Source organism: Cryptomeria japonica, chromosome 11 (genome assembly GCF_030272615.1).
Source record: "Cryptomeria japonica chromosome 11, Sugi_1.0, whole genome shotgun sequence".
Lineage (NCBI taxonomy): Eukaryota > Viridiplantae > Streptophyta > Pinopsida > Cupressales > Cupressaceae > Cryptomeria > Cryptomeria japonica.
This window is the reverse complement of record NC_081415.1, coordinates 560,400,265-560,424,853: the sequence shown is the minus strand read 5'-3', so window position 1 is coordinate 560,424,853 and position 24,589 is coordinate 560,400,265. Positions and strand designations below refer to the sequence as shown.

General features: G+C 37.9%; 1 protein-coding gene across 3 annotated transcripts in view; it reads left to right on the top strand.

The window, feature by feature from the left end:
• Window positions 1-24,589, top strand: part of LOC131034636 (uncharacterized) — a 125,035-nt gene that overhangs the window by 80,654 nt on the left and 19,792 nt on the right. Inside the window, exons 3-4 of one of the 3 annotated variants that reach the window (XM_057966185.2) lie at window positions 4,810-4,937; window positions 5,745-6,146. In XM_057966185.2, coding sequence (XP_057822168.2) covers window positions 4,810-4,937; window positions 5,745-5,858 — 242 coding nt within the window. In that variant the 3' untranslated portion in view covers window positions 5,859-6,146. Of the gene's footprint in view, window positions 1-4,809; window positions 4,938-5,744; window positions 6,147-24,589 lie in introns of those variants that run through there. The other 2 variants (XM_057966187.2, XM_057966183.2) reach the window with 2 other exon arrangements.

Below are 24,589 nucleotides of genomic sequence, written 5' to 3'. Positions count from 1 at the left end.
TTCTCCCCTTTGTAAAGTTCTCTCAGTCGGCTATCACCCCCCTCGATACTATTGCCAATGGGCTGGCCCATTATCCTCCGTAGGCCATTCACGCTCCGTGACTACCCAGATTCAGAAGGCAACAACGACAGATGTTTCGCCTATGGAAACTATTTCAGAGACATAGGAAGTAAATGCACAGTATAGAATAAGAGATGCTAGTATGCCATAAGATAAGTGTTATAACTACAAAGAACAAGTTTATTTTCCTTCATATAGTCTCCAGTTACGATGATAACCATAGGATAGAATAGTAACCAGAAACTCAGAGCAATGCTTTCATTAATGCCAAAATGTCTAGTACAATAATCATTCTCTGCATCAGTGTCTCCAACAACAAGTACAAGAGCATATATAAAGATACGGTCGAGGGTTGCGGTTACCACCCGTGGGGAACCGTCGTGCAACGGACAACTACCCTCGACGACACTAACATACTTAACCAATGTAGCTTAACAAGTAGTACAAAGCCCATTTTACGACCAACACAAATGATTACAAATATGATCATCAATTTGTATTCCAGGGCATTGTTTCAATCATAGAAATGGGACTCGGACTCGGTGTGGACTCGGCAAGGGTGACTTGACTTGGGACTCGGATCGGCCAGGACTCGGCAAAGTGAAAAACCCAAGAAATTTAGCGATTTTTAAGGATTCAAAACTTGTTTCATGCACCCTTTATTAAACAAACCTTAAATACACAATAACATCATCAAATAGAAGTTAATTTGATCACATACACAAGTATACATTGATCACATTAGTATAAACGTAAATTGTAGCTGAAGGAAATAGCAACCAAGAACCATAGAGATATAAATAGTGTCAAATGTAAAAATATTACAAAACTCATGGAATATGAAATCCATGACATCAAAATTCAAATGTTCCAGTTCCACACATATATCAAAAGTAAAACAACTACAAGTCTATGGCTCAGAGGAGCCTTGGTCCTTCCTACAAAGGCGTCTAATCCATGACTCGCCATGACTCGGCCAAAACTCACGATGACTTGCCGAGTCCGGGTCCAAGCCACCCAAGACTCGCCAAGGGTCACTCGGCCCGTGACTCGCCGAGTTTTGGCGAGTCATGGCGAGTCACGGAACTCTGGTTTCAATAGCCTGTCCTAACTTAACTCCTTACTAACTCAGTCATATAATTACTCATATGCTGCATGTTATCTCTCTCTCAGTTTTCCACTGAAGTCAAATATTTGGACCATTGTAGAATTTAAAGTCAATCTTCAAGTGTAAGTCACGTGTGAGCAATGTCTTGTATATTACATGTTCCATAACTATGTCAACAATAAACAATAAGATCCCTTTGCCAGTGAACATTAGATACCCCTACTACTGAATGTGATCAACATAAATATTTTACCATTGCCAAAACATCTCACAGGTTAAAGAATTTCTAATTGGAAATATTTCTTGATAAAACAGCAATCTAGGGACACCTAACTGGCAAAATGCTTGCTTACTTCTTCCCCTTTATTACTCTGAAAAAATAGTTAGGAACCCTGAAATAGGCAAAAAATAATATCTTGATAAAATCATTTACTTAATAGATTGAAGGAACAAATTTCTTTAAATAAACTCAAGTAAGATATCAACAAATCATGAACAGTGTCTATGCAGGAGTTGTGTCTTACCTTCCTCACCAATCGAAATGCAGAATTAAATCTGCAAACAATGCAGGCTAGAATTATTATAAATAACACATGGGCAAGATGACCAAACCTTATTCAGTATCCTACAACAAACTGCTAGGTTGTCTGTTGATATATCAAACAGAACTGTGGCCGCATCCTCTTTGCTTAAAGCCATTCCTTTCATGAATATTATAGGGGTAGGCTAAGGCATTTCATACTGCAATCTCACTTTCCCACCCTTCTCTTAAATAAACCCTAGTTTCTTGATCCCCCTTTATGAGTAGAATGTCTTATCCAACCCCCTTATTGTTAGGGTTTCAAGCAGATCCGAAGCAAATATGAACTAACAATTATATGCAGATTTAAATACAAAAGATAAAGAAATAAAATAGGACACAGATAACACAGAGATTTAACGTGGTTCACCCAGAATGGGTTACGTTCACCATACACAGCCGTCCAATCTTTCTTATTGTCCAGCAAAAACAGTACATCAACCTTCCAATGCCTTAAGCATCCCAGCCGCTTATAACATGCGTTTTTAGGGCAATGAACAAAATCGGCCTTTTTAGGGTTTTATTACAATGTCGGTTTTCATCAACAAAAAACGGCAAATTTTTTTTTCTCGGGGGCTCCTGTCCCCGAACCCCCGCTTTCCTCGGGGGCTGCCACTCCCGAACCCCTGCCTGAGGCCCGGCCCGGCCCCGGACCCTGGCAAGGATATGTGATGAGTGTAGAGTACTTCTCTGATCAGTCGCCACATTTCAACACTTATTTGGTCTCTATAGCAGCTGAAGATTAACTCACACACCCCAGGATCATCTGCAAAACAAAAGATAACCTTCCACAAGAGAGTATGGCGAGAAATGAGCTTGCTTGATATTAGAATCAGTATAAAAACCTGCTGCCCAACAATGGGACCAAAACTAGCCATGCCCTGATACCAAATGAAAGGAGCAAAGTGTGTAAAATGCTTCCAAACATTATCCTAGGGGGGAGATTATGCAAAATTTTCCTACTGAAATTGTGGGAAATAGGAGTCTTAGCTTAGAAATGTAAACTAAGGACTTAATTAATCACTATTTCCACTTTTCATTGAGAGGAATAATTAATAGATCCAACTTCAATCCCAAAGGAGAGCTGGATGCCTAATGTTATAAGATTAAGACACATGTCATGATCTTGTCTAATCATCTCTCTCGTTGCCTATATAAGTAAGGCTCTTGTAGGACTAACATGACCAAATATTAAATGATCTAACACACAAGAAGTAAATGAGATAAGATAAGATCTCATCAAGACAACTAAGACTTCTAGAAAGATTCCTAGGACCTTAGTAACATGTGAATAGGACCTACAAGGTGAACTAGCTAGGTAAAACACCTTATTCACACCAACACCCCCCTTAAATGCAACTTAGGGAGGAACAAACCAATGCAAATGATGAAAGGATGCATGGATGGGTTCTGGTTATGTGGCCATATTAGGTACCCATTTACAAATGTTCTCTTACAAATGGAGTAAAGGAGAAAAACCACATGGGGAAAAACCCCTCCAAAAGAGAGAATGCAAGAAAATAATCATGTACAAAAGATGAATGGATGGCTCATCAATACTCCAAAGGACTGCATCCATCACAAAGTTACAATTGAAAGCCCTCTCACACGAGAGAAAGAGGGAGGATTTGCGGCCCCCCCCCACAATGTGTGATCTCTTGGAGGAATAGTAAGCGCATGAAGACAAAACAAGATCCAATGCCTACAAACAATTTGTCTCCCTTTTGGAAGAAACAAAACGAAGTATAGATGCAGAAATGCTTTCCATTCCAGATAGGAATTAATATGAAGCATGAAAATGTATGATGTTGTCTTTGAAATCTGCTCATGTGTCTCCTTCTGCATGGCAGATGATGATGCTACAAGCAAATTAGGTACATGCCCAATCAATGAAGAAGGTGACAAATTGGAACTATGTAGAAACTGATGTAAACCAAGCTCCAAAGACAATGATGATTTGAAAACAGTAGTGCAATGGCTGTCATCAAAGAGGAGAGATAACCCCTCAAATATGTTCTCCAAATCTGGAAGACAAAGATGGTCTTACTACACAAAATCACTAGAAGATTTAAAAGAAGCGACTCTGAACTCTGATGAAGCAACAAGGGACGGATGTTTTTGCTGAATAGGAATGTTGGGAGCCTCAATCTATGATTCTGCACAAGAAATCATTTAAGGTAACAGAACAACAACTGTCTCTGAAGGAGAAGAAGGAGCATTTGAAGAAATCTCATCATCATCTTACGAAGATTCAAAGTACTCTAGAGAATCAAACTCCTGAATAGTATTATAGTCACATGGTATCCTTTTTGAAAAATGAGGAAGCACAAGACAATCTGAAACAGGATTATCTGGGGATGGCTGTGTACCAGGATCTCTTTACACCTCCCAAATTATAGTCCAAAGAGCACGGGTACACCCAAAATGGATCAGCTTGGCATTGAACCCAACACTTAACATGGTGAACGATGTTTACTCACCAGTCAATTTGGTTTGATGGAAACTTGTACTTCTGTTTTCACCATGCATTTAATGAGTCAATTTGCCACAAAATTAAGTATGAAGACTTATTTTATATTTTTAATGATGAACATTTTTCATTTTTGTTTGTCTTTTTGAAATCATCATTGTTGAGTGAACTTATATGGATTTAATGGTTTTCTATATTGCTAGAGGTTATCATTACTGTTAAGTCAAGTTACATGGGATTAATGATTTTCTATATTTCTAGAAGTCTATCATTTGATATTTGACTTGGAATGATAACTCTTTTTTCAGCTAGGTGTATTTTTGTTTCAGAATTAAGTCGAGTGGTTAATTTTTGCTTCTTTTATGTTATAATTGTTATTTGTTATTCACACTATGATATTGCTGTCTCTTAAACCATGCATTTTTTTTTCTTTGTGCATGATATTGTATTTTTGGACGATGAACCAGAAAAGGTAGCAATTTAATCTTCTCTGCACATCCCACAAACAAAGATTCGCTTTTTGGTACTTGAGAGTAAATAATTTCAAGTTTTGATTGTAGGCATTGATGTATGGTTGTGTTTTCATTGTAGTTATGGATGATTTGTCAAGTTCAAGTATAGCTGGTAGCCTTGGTACTGGTGTAGGGGGCACTTTATTTGGTGCCTTTCCATGGACAAGACCAAATTCTATGAAGATGTATCAAGAGAGATTCCAAGAAGTATGCTTCCTACAATTGATGCCCTCCTGAATATAATAATTTTATGGAAGTTCCCAATGAAATGAAAATCTAGTTTTTATTTTTTTAGTTGGATCGCAAATTCTAATAGTTTGTTTTACTAATTTTTAGCAGGAAACAGATGTAGAATGTGTCATGTTGTTGTATTCATTTTTGTCATCAACTTAGTTATATTGTTATAATTGTTAACTTAGGTAGTAAAAGTAACATGGTTGTTATAAACAGTTAGATCAACTATTGTGTCTTTACCAACAACCATTGTAATTCAAATAGCGCTTCAACTGTTGGGATATGGGCTTTGATTTTATGACAAGACCCCCCATACTGCTAACCATTGTATTAGCATTGATCACTACCTATGAAATAAATGCATCACTTTCTATATTCTTGTGTAGTTGTTCTCTATATGTTTTATGATTCAAATTTGTTGCCTTTGCTTGTACTGCAACTTGTGGTTTGGTAGTGCAACTTTAGAGATAGTATCTAGAGTTGATTCCGGGGACTCAAATGTGGCTCTGCAGCTATTCATCTAGGAATTAGACTTACTTATGGTGGCTTGTCTACTGTGATCTTGGATGATACAATCTGCATCTATATGTTTGTTGAGGACTGCCATTTGGAATTTGTGCAAATTTTTGTGAACTATAGATGTCCTGATCAAAACACTTGGGATATTTCAAAGCAGTGGATGCCAATCAAGTCTGATCATGTTGTTACTTCATCAGTTGCTTGTATTTTGGAGGGCCTCCACTTGATCATCATGGTTAATACTAGTACTTGATGTTACAGAATGCCTCATGTGAGAAACATTGTCTCTTACAGAATTGGAGTGAGTTGGAGGAGCAAAGGAACAGGACTCAACAGACTTACTTACTGAGTGTGATGAAGAACTGGCCCAGTTGAAGACTAGGAGACTGAAGTTGGCACCTTGTATTAGAGCACGATCATTTCAAGGGCAACCTATAGAGGTTTGTTCACATGGTTGAAGGCAATGAGAATAGGAAATCATTTTACAACATCTTTTGAAGCAGTAAATAGAAGAAATGCGCACACTCCAAGTTGCAGTGAAGCAACTGCAATTTACTAGGATCACTTCTCTTGGTTAAGTTGGAGCCAAGGTACCTATTGAGATACCTTCTTCCTCAACTCTTTTGTATCTGTTGTATCCATCAGATGTGTCAGATGATACTTAAACTTTTCTTTTGTGGGAGATAAATGTAAAATGTATCATGTTATTGGTAATACCTGTGTTGTGCCTACTTAGATTGTTCTCATTGCTGGCTTAGGTCCTATAGTTACAAACAGTTAAAATGATGATTGTGTCTTAATCAACAACTATTGGTCCCTCAAATGTCACTTCTGCTATTGTGATGAGGGGTGTTATCCTACTTTCTAATCTTCATCCATACCCAAGTTTGAACCTGTCTTAACACAATTCTAGGTGCCTAATTTGGCCACTTCTCCAATTCGATTCACAATGGATCAATTGTCATTGTCAAAAGTCTCCTTGGTGATTGAGTCAATTTGTAAATCCATCGAGAAAGACTTTAGTCGTTGTTGTAGAAAGTTGAAACTAACGTAGAGAATGTTTTCAACCAATGTAAGAGTTGATTTGCAATGATAGTTATCGCTTATTTGATCACTATCCTCGCAAGCCCACAAACCCCCAATCTTGCAAGCTTATGCATATAATACTGTCAAACTCCATCAGCCCCACACAAACTTCCTTAACATTGCAATCGTATGTCTGCTCTTGTGACATCCACCTTTGCCAAATTAGTGTGAATGTCGGGAACAAGGACTTTGGGGTTTCAAACTTGAAAATTTCAATTTATTGCCATAAATCTTGAGAATAAAGAGAATAGATTGGGGTTTCAAATTTGAATTTTTCAATTTATTTACATAATTCTTGAATTTTTCCCGTAAGAGTTTCCCCAAGTAAATTTGGTGTTATGCTTTTATGTGTTTATTTGTTTGAAACTGATATTGCTTTTGATCATCTAATCTATAACTGATTAAAGGGTTTGTAAGAAATTTTCGCGTTCGCTCTCCTATTAGATCTAGCAGTTGGAAGCGTTATTCTGCAGTTAGCTTCCTTTCAATAATGGCATTGGAGTTGGGGTATGGCAAAATCCTCTTTTTTGCTCTTTCTATGTTGATGGCCTTCTTTTGCTAGTAGTCCTTGGATAAAATCCTTCATAGATTGTTTGGGTAAGGTAGGATTAGATGATTGACAAGATTATTGATGTGTCTATGTAATGTACCCTTTTGGGACTTGGCTTATACTCGGTCTTGAGACACAATTCTAAGTTTAAATTAGAGTTGTAAGAAATTTTTAAATACAATTTTGTCAAAATTACATATGTTTTATTATAAAAATTCAAGAATAGTTTGGAGGGATGAACTTATCTTTTTCTGATTTGACAATGAGAATGGAATGTTCCTTCTGCATGCCACCAAAGACAAAATGCTACTGCCTGTAACTTTCTATTGATACTGATCTGATCTATATGTCGTTGTCTCTGATTTTACATTTTTGTTGCTTATGTGGTGTTCTTATGATGCTGTTTCTTTTTAACACTTTCTTGTAATTATACATCTGGGACTTTATAAGTCTGTGGCTTAACTGAGCCATCTAATCAGGATATAAATAAAAATTAGAGAAGTCTCCTTAAAAGTGGTGATCCCTGATAATACTTACAGTCCTTTCTGTGTCATTGTGTTACTGTGTCTTCATAACATTATTGTTTTCAACCTCCCCACATGGTATTGGCCATTCCTTATGACGATAGCTATAAGCTATGTAAGCTTGCGTTGTCTGATGTGCTAAGATGGTCATACAGATGTAAATGTTGGTATCCCTTTGTAGTGCCACGTTGCTGATCCAAACGGGATTAAGAAATAAAATACAAAACATGCCGATCTTCTGGTGTATTACTGTTATGGAACTTATCTTCTTCGATTATGGATAATGTATGCACACTGGACTGGCGGTAATCACATTATGAGTCTTGATCAGTTCCTATGATGTTACGGTGTTACCGATCTTGTATGCATTTCTAACTTACTACGCTATCTGATTGCAGTATAATTTATTATTTTCCTCAATATTCAGTTTGATAGCCTTTCCGATTCTTATCCTCTTTGGGTAAGTGATGGTGCTGAGTGTACCCTTACGGCCTGCTCCTTAAATATGGACTGGCCTTAATCCTAATTCCTCTGGCAGCGAAGTTGATTCTCCCAAAACGTAATTTATCCCTCCTCCTAAGCTGGAATAAGGGGTCAATATTCAGAAAACACGACCCATGATCCCCTGGAGTCCTCATGTCCATGCTATTTATTCCCGTCGAATGACCATAAGGGTGGTGTCTTTTCATAGGGATCAGCTTCCTTGAACAATCACGTCTCTTCTATCTTACCCGTTGGTGACTAATCTTCTTGATTTGTTTATTTACAACTTAGTTTGTTCAATATTACTAATAAGTGCATTGTTTATAACGTTTGCCATAACATAACTAATGGTTTGTTGAGTCCAAGCATTCCAATATACACGTTGAACTCCAACATTGCCCATGAGAATTGACCGAGTATATTAAGCCTTTGCCTTTTAATAATATGATAAAAATCGCTGCCTTATCTTAGACGATGCATTTTCAAATAACTTAAGCGTTGTCTCTTGATTGCTGCATTATAGTGTTTATTTTATGGCTGACGTTCCTTACTCAAACAAATCGCCATCTTTAAGGAATGGGACTCTATTATATGATCGCTACATTATAATTAAGTCGCTGAGTTAATGGTTGCTTTTCCTAAATGTTCTTTGTGACAACCTTTGTATGGTCGGTTATTATGTCTTAATCATACGAAGCCACCCTTATCTCATAATTGACTACTTTTTAAATTAAACTGTGTCTTTATTCTTAACTAATTGCTGCGTATTATGGTTACTGTCCATATTTTGCTGTGTGATATCGTTGCAAATCACAGCTCATTCTAACACTTCTTTATAAATATTAATTACTTCCTCAAACACAACTTTAATCACTTTTGAGAACAAACAAAGTAATCCACTCATTTGTTAACTATGTGTGTTTGTTTAATAATTATATCATAATGAATGCCACCTTTCACTTATCAAATTGTATTATTGGTTGACTAACTTGCTGCCTGGTACTGTAATTAAGCCAATGATAATTGATCCTGAAATTGTTGCTCATGGATGAGGATTGCTGACTTTAAGTTCAATCACGAGATAGTCCTATTAGGAGAATTGGTTTATCTTAATATGTATCCTCATTTGTAAAGATAATACAAGGAGTTTTCTCAATATCAACAATATTTGACGAGGTTCGGTTTGGGGACATCACAGTCTATGAAGGTTTAGATGATGGACTTGTATAGAGGAGGACACTTTAACTGGATTTAATTGGTTTTGAGCATAGATGAAAAACTCGGCGAGCAATTCAAAAACTCGCGAGTAATCGCGATCCATAATCCCGCGCGAGTTAATCGCGGAAATACTCGGGGCGATTTTTTTATATACTCGCCGCGATTTTTTTGGCAAATAATCGCCGTTAATGGCCAAAACCCGCCCGAAACGTGGCACAAAATGCGAGAAAAACGCGACTTAAGTCGCAGGCAAAAAAAAAAAACCGAAGTCTTTATTCCATTTCGCGGCTCGCGCGACTCCGGAAGGCAAAAAAACGCCACGCGATTTGCATAGGGTTTGCATTTGCACGCACGACCAGGTATCTTTTTGTATTGTTTCATTTCGAATACACAGTCATTTTGACTGTGTAATACACAGTCATTTGAAATGACTGTGTATTACACAGTCAAAATGACTATATTGTTTGCATTTGCACGCACGACCAGGTATCTTTTTGTATTGTTTTATTTCGAATACACAGTCATTTTGACTGTGTAATACACAGTCATTTGAAATGACTGTGTATTACACAGTCAAAATGACTGTATTGTTTGCATTTGCACGCACGACCAGGCATCTTTTTGTATTGTTTTATTTCGAATACACAGTCGTTTTGACTGTGTAATACACAGTCATTTGAAATGACTGTGTATTACACAGTCAAAATGACTGTATTGTTTGCATTTGCACGCACAACCAGGTATCTTTTTGTATTGTTTTATTTCGAATGACTAAGACTGTGTAATACACAGTCATTTGAAAATGACTGTGTATTACACAGTCTTAGTCATTTCAAATGACTGTGTATTACACAGTCACAGTCATTTCAAATGACTGTGTAATACACAATCATTAGTAATTAGTAATTACAATTTACAGTCATTTCAAATGACTGTGTATTACACAGTCATCAGTCATTTGAAATGACTGTGTAATACACAGTCATTTGAAAATGACTGTGTATTACACAGTCACAGTCATTTCAAATGACTGTGTAATACACAGTCATTTCAAATTTTCAAATGACTGTGTATTACACAGTCATCATTACACAATCACAGTCATTTCAATTTTCAAATGACTGTGTAATACACAGTCATTTCAAATTTTCAAATGACTGTGTATTACACAGTCATCATTACACAGTCACAGTCATTTCAAATGACTGTGTAATACACATTCATTTTCAAATGACTGTGTATTACACAGTCATCAGTCATTTGAAATGACTGTGTAATACACAGTCATTTCCAAATGACTGTGTATTACACAGTCATTTTCAAATGACTGTGTAATACACAGTCATTACAGTCATTTCAAATGAGAAATGACTGTGTATTACACAGTCATTTTCAAATGACTGTGTAATACACAGTCATTACAGTCATTTCAAAATTTCAAATGACTGATGACTGTGTAATACACAGTCATTTTCAAATGACTGATGACTGTGTAATACACAGTCATTTGAAATTTTGAAATGACTGTGTAATACATAGTCATTTTCAAATGACTGATGACTGTGTAATACATTAATCATTAATGTACATTGTAATTAATGACTGTGTATTACACAGTCAATTGTGAAATACTCATAGTCATTTGAAATGACTGTCAACTGTGTAATGTCAATGTGTATTAAAGTATTTCATTTAAATTTAAATTTGAAGTTAAAAACTTAAAAAAATACACAACCAATTAAAAATTTTAATTTTAGAGAGTCATCTATTTTGACTGTAAATAAAATACAGTTATACAGTCATTGTAATTTTTGGATGTTTGTGATTTTTTTTGGTAACAATGTTATTTATCTCTAAATGTTGCCTCTCTTTTGCTAGGTTCTTTTCCACATCTTTTTGAAAGAAAATGGATTCAGCTTCTACAGTTAAAGTTGGTGGCAAAAAGAGAGACCCTTGTTGGAAACATGGGAGACCAGGTCCAAAACGAGGAGATGTTTTTTGCAACCATTGCAAAAAAATTGTAAAAGGTGGCATTAATAGGTTCAAATATCACCTTGCAAAAATTCAATGCCGAGATACCACAAGCTGTACGGAATGTACTGAAGAGGCTACGAGAGATGCAATAGCAACGCTTGAAGCATATGATCAAAGGAAGGCAACAAAAAAGAGAACAGCAGAGGCAATGGCAGCCCCAAGGGCAGATTTGAGTTCCATGGGGTCACATACAGATGTGGGGACATTTGGTTCTTCCCTTGGGCCACGGATACGAGCAAAGGGAACTTTGGACAGCAACATGGAAAACTTCTTTATTCCACGTAACACTCCTGGTGCACAACCTGGATTGCTTGGCACTGCATGGAATAAAGAGGCTCACCAACAAGCCAAGGTGGCGTGTGCTAGATTTTTTATCTACAACGATGTTCCGTTCAATGCTATTTCTAGTCCATCTTGGGACCAATTGGTCACCGCGTTGACTGTGGCAGGTAAGGGGTTCAAATCCCCAAGCCGTTACGAGGTAAGTGGACCATTATTGCAGGATGAGGTCCAAAACACTCATGCATTAGTGGAAGAGCAAAGGACTATTTGGGAAAAGAATGGCTGCACCATTCTTTCTGATGGATGGACAGATGGTAGGAACAGGACACTCATCAACTTTCTAGTTGCTTCAGGAGGACAGTTAGTATTTTTAAAATCAATTGATGCCTCCAATGAAGTGAAGAATGCGGAGACCTTGTGCAACATGTTGGATGAAGTGGTGATGGATGTGGGAGTGCAGAATGTCATCCAAGTTGTGACTGATAATGCAGCTGCATATGTGGCAGCCGGCAAACTTCTAATGGCTAGACATCCGACATTATTTTGGAGCCCTTGTGCTGCCCATTGTCTTGACTTGCTCCTTGAGGACATAGGGAAACTAAGTTGGGTAAAGAAAGTGGTTGAAGATGGAAGGAATATCACCAAATACATCTACAATCACACATGGGTCCTGAATCTTATGAGAGAACACACTGAAGGTAAGGATCTTGTGCGGTCGGGGGTCACACGCTTTGCTACCAATTTCCTCACCTTGCAGAGCATACTTGCTACATTGCCCAACCTGAAGCGGATGTTCGTGAGTGAAAGATGGTTGGGGAGTCCTTATGCTACAAAGCCTGAAGCAGAGAAGGTTGTGATTGCCATTTTTGATACTAATTTTGCCAAGATGGTGGAGGAGATCATCAATGTAAGTTTTGAAACTTTAATTGATGATTTATTATTTAATTTTCTAATATTTCAATCTGCTGATTTTGTTAGATTTTTTATATCTAGGTGTCGGAACCGTTGGTGAGGGTGCTACGAATGGTGGATGGGGATCATAACTCCATGGGGTATCTATATGAGGCCATGGATAAGGCCAAAGAGGCGATTCAACACTTGTATGGGTCAAACAAGACCAAGTATGAACCCATATGGCGCATAATTGATCGGAGGTGGAACCATCAACTCCACCAACATATTCATGCTGCTGCCTACTTCTTGAATCCCAAGTTTTTTTACTCTCCGAGTTTCAAAGCAGATGCAGAGGTTAGAATTGGCCTTGACACATGCATTCGGAGATTAGTTGATGATGAGATCCTTCGAGACCTGATACTTGATGAGTTGCAGAGTTATAAGAAGGCCTTAGGGGAATTGTTTTCTTCACCTGATTGCAAACGTAGGAGAGCCACCTTACGACCAGGTAAAAAAAAACATATGTTTAATTTTTACCATTTATTTCTCTCTTTAAGATTATTGAAATCTTTACAAGTTATAAATCACATTTTGTATCCTTGCAGATTTGTGGTGGGAAGATTATGGTGCCACAACGCCTAATCTTCAAAAGCTTGCCATCCGCATATTATCACAGCCTTGTAGTGCTTCTGGTTGTGAGCGCAACTGGAGTGTTTTTGAGAACATCCACACAAAAAAGCGCAATAGGTTGACTCAACAACGCTTGAATGATCTTGTCTATGTGCGGTACAACATTCGATTACATGAGAAGAAGGTGCTAGGGCAAGATTCACATGAAGCACTTGACTTGGATGACATTGATCCATATGCAGCAGAATGGGTTGCTTCTCCTGATGATGTTGATAATGATTTGGATCCATTCCTTACTAATGAGCAGCTGAGTGAGTTGGAGAGGGCAGGAGAGGAATGGGATGCGGAAGTGGCAGCACGTGAGGAGGAGCAGGAGGTTGATCATGCAGAAGAGGCACCTGTTAGTGTTGAGGATGTTGCCACTACTTCAGCACCACCTACCCAGCGGCCACAATCTATTTTGAGCTTTAGTCGTAGACGCAATTTATGATTTCTTATTTTCATAATTTCATTGATACCAAACTTTGAACTTGATATGTAATCAGAATTTCAGAGGTTCTTGTTTTGTGGTCTATGACTCTATAACTCTATGAGACTGTCACTATGATACGTTGATATGTATTGAACTCTTATACATATGTTGCACTTGGTTTTTGGTTTATGCTATGATACTTGCATTTGTTGCTATGTATTACCAAAAAAATTTGATTTATATATCATGGAAATCATATATGTTATACAAATTTGGTGTAAATGTGTGTTTTTGAATTATATATAAAAAAAAAATGTATTTTCAAATGTTCGATAAAGTTGCCGAGTTTTGCCGAGTTTTTTGCCGAGTTTTGGCGAGTCCCGAGTTTTTAAAATTTTTTGGCCTTGCCGAGTTATTGCAAAATCCGAGTTTTTCATCTATGGTTTTGAGTGTTTTTTTCTAGATGGTGTTTCCCTTGCCAAGGTTAATATGAGGATGAGTTATGGATATTTGATTTTGGTGTAGAAGTTAGCTAGTACTAGTATGCTCTTGGTTTAATGAATCTTAGTTGTTCATGGCTGGCTTTTAAAATCTATGGAAAGCTTGTTCATAAAGATGTCTTGAAACGAGTCATGAATATTATAGTCTTTGTCCATGAGACTATCATCATCGTCATCTTGTTCAAAGGGATCATGCACTTCTTGATCAACAAGATATCATTATCATCATCTAAGGGCTTTTTTAGATTGGTGCAATGAAGGGACTCATCAAAATGAAATGGATTGGTAATTGGCATGTCTTGTGCTTCAATGTGGGATGGAGTCCTTCCTTGCTCAATGAACCCATCAAATCAAGGATTCCTTGGATGATTTAATTAAATGGGGTGGTGGGTCTTAAGGATGATTATGAGGATTTGGATGTAGTTATTGGGATTGATTTAATCTGATTCAAGGATGGTTTTGGAACCCAAGAATAACTTGAGGCACTAATTATAGGCTAGGATGGTGTGGAGGTTTGGATAGTTGATTGGTTGCACAAGTTATCGGACTTGGACTTGTTGTGACCTATTTCACACATCACCCCATTACAGATGGGGACCCCTAGTAGTTTGCTTTTTAGGGCTTTGTCTTAGCTCTGCAATTTTGTAAATCCATCTTCTTTGAGAGTTTTTGAGTCAGAGTTTTTAAGAAGTCATCCTGAGCCAAGTAGAGAGTTCATGCTCAAAATAGTGTTTGAATGTTGTCAAAGTTCTTAGAAGGTCAAAAGGACGAGGATCGCAATTGCTTTGAGTCATTTTTGACAACTTTCTATTTTTAAGAATTTCTGCTTTTTTGCTTTTTTTCTAAATTTAGAAAGTTTTGTTTTTGGCACTTTGGGTCCAATCCGGGAAGCAACTTTTTTGGTTTGCTTTTTTTTTTTTTTTGCTTTTTTGAAAGTAGAACTAGGGTTTTGTTCCTCAGGTCATATGATCATTGCCCATGTCTTCAGAATTGAAAAACTATGTCTCCAAGTACAAAAAGCAAGGTAGAAACCCTAATTAGGGTTTTGTTCCAGATAAACATGGCATGAACATGGCTGATCAAGCATAAAGGTGACAATGGAAGTATGCACATGGCTGTCGAGAGCCAATGTTCGCCCAAATTGGAAGACATGAAGCAAACCTGGCAAGAAGCAAGATGGCATGGTACTCTTCAAGTCCGCCCAAGCACATGTAAAGTTGGCAAGCAAGCACTAAACTCCGATCTGTAGTTAAAAGGGATGGCAAAGGTTATGCAAACTCCTACATATAGTTAAGCTTAAGTCAAGCATGAGAGACATGGCCAAGTATGTGCCAAGTCTGCCTTGGCATGAAGACTTCCAACTCAACCTTGTCCAAAGATTGGCAAACTCCGCCTAGGAACATTGAAGATGGCAGATAGAGCATGAAGTCCGCCTTGTCTAAAAGTTTGGAAGTTGGCACATAAAAAGCAATGTCCAAGCTCTCCTAAACTCCGCCCTACCTTGTTGGCACAAGCAACATCAATTCCGCCCAGCATATTAGAGGTTGTTCAACAAACCTCTCAAGTCCGCCCAAGTTGGAAGGATAAAAGAATGATCAAATACTCTTCAAGTCTGCCTTGTCCAACAAGACATAAAGTCTGCCATATAGAAAAGCAAGAAAAGGTTATAATGTAGAAAAGCATGAAAAAGATATGTCTAAGGAGAGCGTAAGTCCGCCTAGCCAAGGGAGAAAGAAAGTTGTCCAAGAGTCTTCCAAATCTGCCCATGGCAAAGACACATCAAACTCCACCCAAGTATGGAAGCAAAACATGTCAAGACTTCCTTGAACTCCGCCCTAGCAAAGATATTATGGCTAAGACTTTCTCAAATTCACCTTGGCATCAAATGCTCAAGGCCCGCCAAGCATAAGCCTAATTCTAAAACATGTGGCAAGGATGAAGGTGAAATAAAAGGTGGCACAACATGATCAAAGTCCGCCCAAGTGAAGCTAGGAAAATGGCAAATAGAAGACAAACTCCGCCTTCCTAAAGCACATGGCAAGTTGCCTATCAAGTCCGCCAAAAGAGAGCATGGTAAAAGCACAAGGATAGCATGAAGTTAGGATGGCATAGAACTCATGAAGTCCGCCTAGAAGAAGATGAAGGTGGCAAGATAGAAGTTGCTAAAGAAAAGTATGTCCAAACTCTTGGCTAAACACATTTCAAGGTCCATTCAAGAAGAAAATAAAATTTGCCAAGATAGATGGCACAAACAGACACAAGTTGGCAAGACACTAACCAAGTTCGCCTAGGCACAAATGGAATATGTGAAGATGCCTAAGCCAGATAAAAAATTCGTCCATGATTTTAAGATGACCAACTTGCCATGGCGAAGAAAGAAAAATGGCTAGAAAAAAAACAATTTCAACCAAGAAACACATAAAATTAGCCATTGGAAGGTCAATCAAACAAACGGGTTGGAAAATAAATTTTGACACATGAATATTTTAAAAAATTTTCCACACTTAGAATTATTTTCGAAAGGAAAATAATGTCAACACTTGGAAAGATTTTCGAAAATTCAAGAAAATTTTGGAATCTGAGAGAAAGTTCTAGAAGATTATTTGCTAGGGATGAATTTTTGAAAGAAAATAAAACTTTCCGTTTTGGAAAGATTTAAAACATAAAAACACAAAATAATAATAAAAAAAAAAAACAAAAAACAAAAACAAAAATATGGAGCTTCTAAAATTAAATTTTTCAACTCTATATATTTTCAACCAGTCACTTTCAAATTCATTATCAGGTTGGAAGATTGGAGTTCAATTGAGAAGAAGTTTTCTCTCTCTTAGATTTTGTGGAAAATTGATTTTCAGGAAGGAATTTTGAAGAATTAAAATTGTTCCAAGTGTTGGAAGGAAGAAAATACGTGCTTTTTCTGAGTTTTAGACAGAATTTTCAGAATTTAAGGCAAATTTTCATCAAAATCAGTCAAAGAAAACTCCAGAGGGTCAAGAAATTCCTATTCTTGACTGATTTCTTCTGTTTAAACCATTTATTTCTCAGAATTTACTAAGTACTTGACCAATTTCATCCACTTTCAGTCTGATTTTTCACAGATATTTAGCTTTTTAACAAGCTGAAAGTGGAATTTTCAAGTAAAAAGGTCTAAAATCAGAATTAAAATTATGAATTTTTGATAATTTTCATGTGTTTTGCAGGTTAGAGACCATCAAAGGAGTTCCTTCCAGAAAAACTCAAAGACGAAGTTCGCTAGCAAAGGATTGCAACCGGAATGAAAGATCAAATCCAAGTGGAAGAATGTCACAGATATTGACCATGGGCATGTGGATTTCGAAGACTTCAAAAAGAGAATATATGGCTATGATGGATACCTGCCTACACCCATTGCTCGCCGGATGATGAGTGTCATCGTCCAAGCAACTGGATTTCCATCGGCTAAAGAATGTGCTGAGTTGATGGTTGAATGTGCTATGCACTATGATGCACAAGAAAGAGCAATCATTGCACCAGATGGAAGGGTATTGGCTAATCTTTCAGAGTTAGCCATTCGGGAAGTGTTTGGAATACCAAGCTACAATAAAATCTTATATAAAATTAAAGAAGATACCTAAAAGACTTATGATGACCAGTTTGAACTCTGTGCGGCAAATGTCAACAAGTCATGGTTGGAAAAGACAAGACCCCAAGGGAAAGTGCCAAAGAAGCTGCTACACCCATACTTCAAAGAGGAATATGGTGATATTATCCTAATGCTGAACAGAATAGCTGCCCAGGGTGCGCCATTTGAAACATGGATGTACTACTTCATTGATGAAATCACCTTGGGAGTCAAGATGTTCAATTGGTCCCGTATAATTAGTAATAATCTCCATGAACAATTGACAAATTTAGAAAAGACAAAGTCATTTTACATGAGCTCTTACATTGTCTACCTGTTGGCCAGAAATTATAGACATTTTGGACTGATTTGCAAAGGCGTAGTTGGCAATGGTGAAATGAATTCAAATCTTATGACTGTTACCCGCAGTTGTAGCTTAGAGAGAAGAGCCATTTCAAGAGAGTAAATGATGCATTCCTGATGTATATCACAAGGACACTACAAGGGGGAACTCATCAAAGGCCATCTCCTGAAGCTAAGAGTTTAATTGGCAAGTATGGATCTTGGTTTATCTAGTTTCTGAAATTCACATACTTAAGAGTTCAAGGTTTTGTTGGTCATCCTTATCGACATCCAATCTATCCCACCAATAGAATGGTCCTATTAGAAGTTCTTAGACAACTGGAGACATATCAGGGCTTCAAAAGAATAAGGCAGATAGCAGCTATCTCCTTCCCATTCTTTATTGGAAATATGCTAGAGTCTTGTTCGACGACACAGGCAACTGAAAGTGCTAGGCTAGAGATGCAATGGTATCCCTTCACATTCTACCAGTCCAGAGCTAACTATGATCCTCATGGTAATATTGGGATAGTAAATGGAGAGAATTACAGGCATAGAGTGGACTTAGAATATTTTTGGGCAGATGTTGTAGATGATTTTGACATTAAGAAGAGACTATGGTCTAGACTACCAGTAAGCTTGATCACAATAGCTCAACTTTTGCGTGTACCTAATCAGTTGGAAGATAATATAGAATACACTCAACCATGCTTCGACGAGAATACACCTCTTCCGTCTGTCAGATGGTCAGAACTTGAGCATGTAAACTTGGCTACTTTGATGCGGCCAGTTGTGAAGTATTCTTGTTGGTGGGTCGATCAGCAAATTCATGTGCTAAGACGGAGAAATTTGACCTTGACTTATGACTTGATGGGTGAAGTAGAAGAATGTTCTTCAAATGCAAAAGCATCTCAAAGTGCCAGATTGACTGAAAGTACTAAAAAGAAAGGAGTAGGAAACTCTTCAAGAACAAAAGGGAAGACAATTGTAAATGGACCCGCTCAGAAGAAACAAAGGTTAGAAACATCTCCTTCTGCCTCATCTGGGAACATAATTGATACATTGGCTATTGATGAGTCATTGGCAGATATGGAGATTCCTTCCCCAGTTCATGGAGGAAATGTAGAGTCAGTCCATCAAGAAGATGAAGAGCCCCCGTCTCCTATAGGCACAAAAATATTGGATTCAGATAATGAAATGGATATTCGGGGCAATGAGTTTCATGAGGGAATGATTTCCGCTCTTCGAGGATGCCAAAATATGCCATGTGAAGAGAATGATCGGGAAGTGGAAGGCGTTGAACAACCTACAGTTCCTGATTGGCTGAAGGAAAGATTGAAAGAAAAGATACAAGTAATAGAAGTTCAAGAAGAAGATGATATGGCTGACTTCTTGGTCAGATTAGAACAGGTTGCTGTAAAGAAGCCAGCCTAAAGGTTTTCCACCATCCAGAGAGATGAAGCCGGCTGTCGCACGGTGCAGATTGCTGTGCCAAAAGTAGACAAGGCAAAAGAAGATATTACTTCTCATGAATATGCAATCAGTATAATCAATTTGGGACCAACTACTAAGAGTCAAGAAGTTGAAGACTTGAATAATTTAGTCGCTTCCATGAATGCAAGACTTGACAAGGAAGTAGGAAAGAAAAGGGAATACAAAAGAGAAGTTGAGTGCCTGAGGGAATACATTCAACACTTGACTAAGCCGCTCAATCAAGCCAATCCAGAAGCTCCTCCACTTTGAAATTCACAGGAGACAGTTGAATGTTCTAAGGAAGAAGTAGTTACGGCCAGAGAAACCAGAGAATGGATGGCAAATGGAAAAGGAGTAGCAACATTTGCGGACGAATTGAGATTGACATATGGGGAAACTTCCTTCCTGCTCTCCAGAATTGCAAGCATGGTGGAAACATGGACTGATCTCCAGGCTATTCAAGATAGGATTATCCCATGCCTTAAGAGTATTGAAGGGCATGCATAAACAAGAACTGATTAACAAAGAGATAATTGCAGTAGGGGCTGCCTATGATTTTAATGCATGGCATTGGACATTAGTTGCACGCAGTGAAATCCTGGAGAAGGTAAAGGCAGATAGTGCTAAGGCCGAAGAGCAGATGAAAGAGATTCAGGATAAGATCTTTGTTGTAGCTGCAAATGTGCTCGAGAAAGAAACAATCAAAGAAAGTGATATGCAGTTGGAAAGCCTAAAGCTTAGAATTCAGGAGATTTTCTTCCCCATCACAGGACCAGTCCTGAAACAAAATGTGGTTAAGGCAACAAAGTTCTTGTCTATCTGAGATGCCTTCTAGAAACAGGAGCTGGAGTGGGAGGTTGCTTTTGCCGCTTGCGCAAATGATTTGGATGGATGAGAATATAGGATCAACATGTTGCCACATGTCACTATGGAAGAGGTCGATTCAATTGTGTCCAGATTCATTGAACACACTGCTGCCCATGAGGATAAGGATGCACCTTCTTAGGAGATGGCTAACTACCCCACTTGTCCTGCATGCATTTGTCTCTAGTTTTATTTTTAGAAACTATCTAAGGTTGTGTTGTCTTAATCTTGATTGTTGATTTTAGATTGATCTCGGCCATTCTTTCATTTTTCGGAACTCTATATAAACTCTCATTCTCTCATTTTCATTGTTGTGGAGAGATTTATGAAATTGTGGCCTAGAGCTACTTGAATAATAATAAGTTCATTATTAGTATTGTTTTGAAATCTTATTGTTATCAAGTGGTTGCATGGTTGCATATTTTCTTCAACACATAGAATAGATTTGCTTTAAGTAATTTGCTTTGAAGTTGTTAGATGAATGAAGGATTGATAGTTTAGATTGGTGAAACTTTTGCTCATATTTTGTTTGGATGGATGATTTTTGTTCAATGTGTAAAGTTAGCCTGAGCTTTTGATGTGGATGCTTAACTTCTATTTTGAGTAATGTTGCTCAATTGTTGGTATTATTCATAAGTATGAAAATCTTGAGCACAACCTTAGAAGATTGCACCCAGTTTGCGTAGTTGTCCAAGAGTGGCGAAACAAAGTGTTGTTATTGGTTTCACCCAGTCTTTACCGTCTGTTGAGTTCATAGGAATAACTTAGAAGTAGCATAGAACTCTTGAACCCTTATCCTTTTAATTTATTTTTTAAAGAAGTCTAAAATTTGAAAATCAAAAAAGAAAAAAGAGAAAGTCCTAGTTTGTGAATGACATCTTTGTCAAGTGTAAGTCCCCCTTGTATTTCAGCATACATAACCAAGGAAGCTATCCAACATAAAGTCGCCCATTTGCACATATAGACCTTGGAGTCGCCTTGTGGTCTTTCTCGCAATCTTGGCACAAGTAGTGATTTTGTTCAGGGGAGGATAGAGTATCCTTGGATATTTTATTCTAATGTTCGGTGAATGATAAAACGTACACCAACATGACTATTTCGATGATGAAACTTTGGATTCTTGTGATGGTTTTGGATTGATTTAGTTTAGAACCTATGGATAATGTAAAGTTTAAAAGGATAGATTTGGGCCCTTTAGATGATTTTGGGTGCCAAGGATAGATGTGTGATGATTTGATGTCTTGATTTGAAGGATTCAAAGGTGATTTTTGAAGTTTCCAAGGGTTTTTTAAGATGATATTTTGGACCATACACTTGAAATGTAATTGTTTGTGTTGGCGATGGACTAAGGGTTTATGGATGGGACTAATTTGGATGGAAAACTATAAACATCAGGATGGATTTAAGGACAATGTGGATTGTAGTTGAGTTTGGGTTGGGGTTTCAAGGGTGGATTGATTCGGGTTTTGGCTAAGGACCTTGGCTTCAAATGTTGCTTAGGTATATTGGTTATGGATGTGTTGCTAAGATAATGATGCTATTTTCAAAGGTTGATTTGGCTTAAGTTTTGAAGACAAGCACAAGTTTAGCACAATTGAAAATGTAGTCAGTGTACAATGCATATTGTTATGTTTGATAATATTGATTATTTGGCAATGTATTAATTGTCCAAATTAAGTTTGTTATCACTCTCGGGCAGTTATGTGTGTCAGTTGGTTGACGGTTGTGTTCCTCTTGGCTAATGTTGGGTCCTTTAAATATGTTGTGTACTATCAAGGAAGGTAGTATGATATAGTCGGATCAACTGTAATCCTTGGCCGACCATCTTTGATCTTCTTCTCTGTAATAATTTCATGTTATTTTACTCTTGTATCTGGTATGCATTGTCATATCTAGTATTACTTCCTATATTTATTAGATATGTTAGTAAACATTTGGCATCATTGGCTTAAACGAAATCGGGTCAAATATGAGTGATTCATGCCCTTAGATCCCAATAAGGGCAAGAAATCTTTAAGGATTGTAGAACAAATAGAACGAAGTAGAAGATTACAAGAAACATTTGAGAAAAATCTAGTTGGACAATCAGACAATCCGTCCATACAGTCAACGTCAGAAGAGGAGTACGAAGAGGGAAATCTTGAACTTATAGACATATTCCGCCATCTATCCATCTTAGGGGAAATGAGATTCGAATTGCAGACCCTCGAATGGAGGGAGCATAGGAACGAGTCAGAGCTTGGAAGAACCCAGAGTGTTGGAGACATTGAAGGTGGACGTGTAGAGGACACACGTGTAGCCAAGAGTGTAGGGACAATAGAACGTAGTGGTCAAAACAATCTAGCTAGGTCGGACACACAGGGGAGTAAGGAAGCAAGAATGATGGTGACTCCTCTGACAAGTCCGAATGTGGATTGGAAAAAATTACTGAAGTTCACGGGGAATGGATCAGAGGATCTTACGAGGCACTGCAAAATGTGCAAAACCATCTGGTTGGCAAGTGGTTAGTTAGATAAAGACTACTGGTTGAGGGTGATGCCTGCAATGTTATGGGGAATAGCCATCAACTAGTTATCAAAACTAGAAGATGAACACACAAAATCTTGGGAAAAGTTGAAGAAGGCGTTCTAGGCAGAGTTCAAACTCCTACAAGATGATAATGAAATTGTTGCTGAAATCAATAATACCAAACAAGGGAAGCATGAGAATGTACGGGTGTATGATTGTAGGCTTAAGGAGTTGTTGAGGAAGATGGAGAACCAACCAACTGATAGGTTGAAGAATAGGTGGTTCATTGAGGGATTGATCCTTTTGTTGAGAAAGAAAATGAAAGTGGTACATCCATCATCGTACGTTGATGCATATAATCGGGTGATGGACATTGAGAGCGAATCCAAAACATCCTCTCGGGGAAAAGGGAAGACTTACAAGGACGAGAGCATTGAAGGTAGCAGCAATGAAGAATCCAAAATGGTTCAGGCACTATGACAAGATATGATGAGAATGATGAAGAAATTGAAGGTAGAGAAAGGAACTAGTAAAGAAACTAATGAGCTATGGTATATCGAGTGCAAATTTGAGGGGCACACGAAAGGTAATTGTCCTAGAAAGATGTTCTATGAGATCTGCTAAGTGATGGGTCATTCAATAAAGGAGTGTCCATATAATTTGAAGACTAGAAGTACACAAGCACTCTTCACGCAGGGAGAGTCTACTCCATCGAAACCACAAAATGTATCACCGGGGGGTTATGGAAATCAACGATGGCAAAGTCAAATATAGTATGGCTCCAAAGGATGTCCTATCATATAGTGTTGACAATGTAGTGAATGGGGACACTTTGCCAAAGACTACTAGAATAAGAAAGACACCATACAATTATTGTGCAAATGATGTGAATCGGAGAATAATGAAGACACCAACTACCTGAAGCAAAAGGGTATTAATATGCTAGATGTGGAGGAACACAAGGCAGTTTTGGCAATCATGAGAGCACAAATAAAGAAGGCGGTGTAGTCGGACCCTCATACGGAGAAGGAAAGACTCCGAGAAGCTAGAGTAGAAGTAGAACAAGTGTTGGTGAAGGAACAAGTAACCTCCAATGGAATGGCAAGTACGTCATAGCGATTAGAGTCAGAGAAGAACATAGTTTGGCAGGTGCTACAAACAACCGTAACCATCAAAGTGACAAACCTTCAAACTATGTCGCAACTTAGAGTGTCAATTACCAACATGGTTAGTGACAACACAGTTGGCCAAAACCAATGTAAGCCACAAGAGGAATTGACAGTGAAACCACCACCCAAAAGCAACCAAGCAATTGATCCCATGTTGTTGACGGTGAGCATCGGGAGGAAGCCAGTCATTGTTGAGATGGAAATAATGAAGAATCTGACAAACACCATCGTTGACGAAGGCTCAGGAGTAAACGTACTGCCAAAAGATACTTTGAAATGCCTAGGAAGACCAACATGTTGGCTGCCGACATGCACGACATTAAGCTTGGGGATATTGATGCAAAAAAAGTAACAATTGATTCACAATGCTTTTTCTTGGATTTCGTAGTTATCTCGTTGGAAAAGAAGCCGTATGATGCGCTCCTTGGGAGAGGTTGGTTGATCACTGCTAAGGCAACCCACAATTGGAAGCAGGA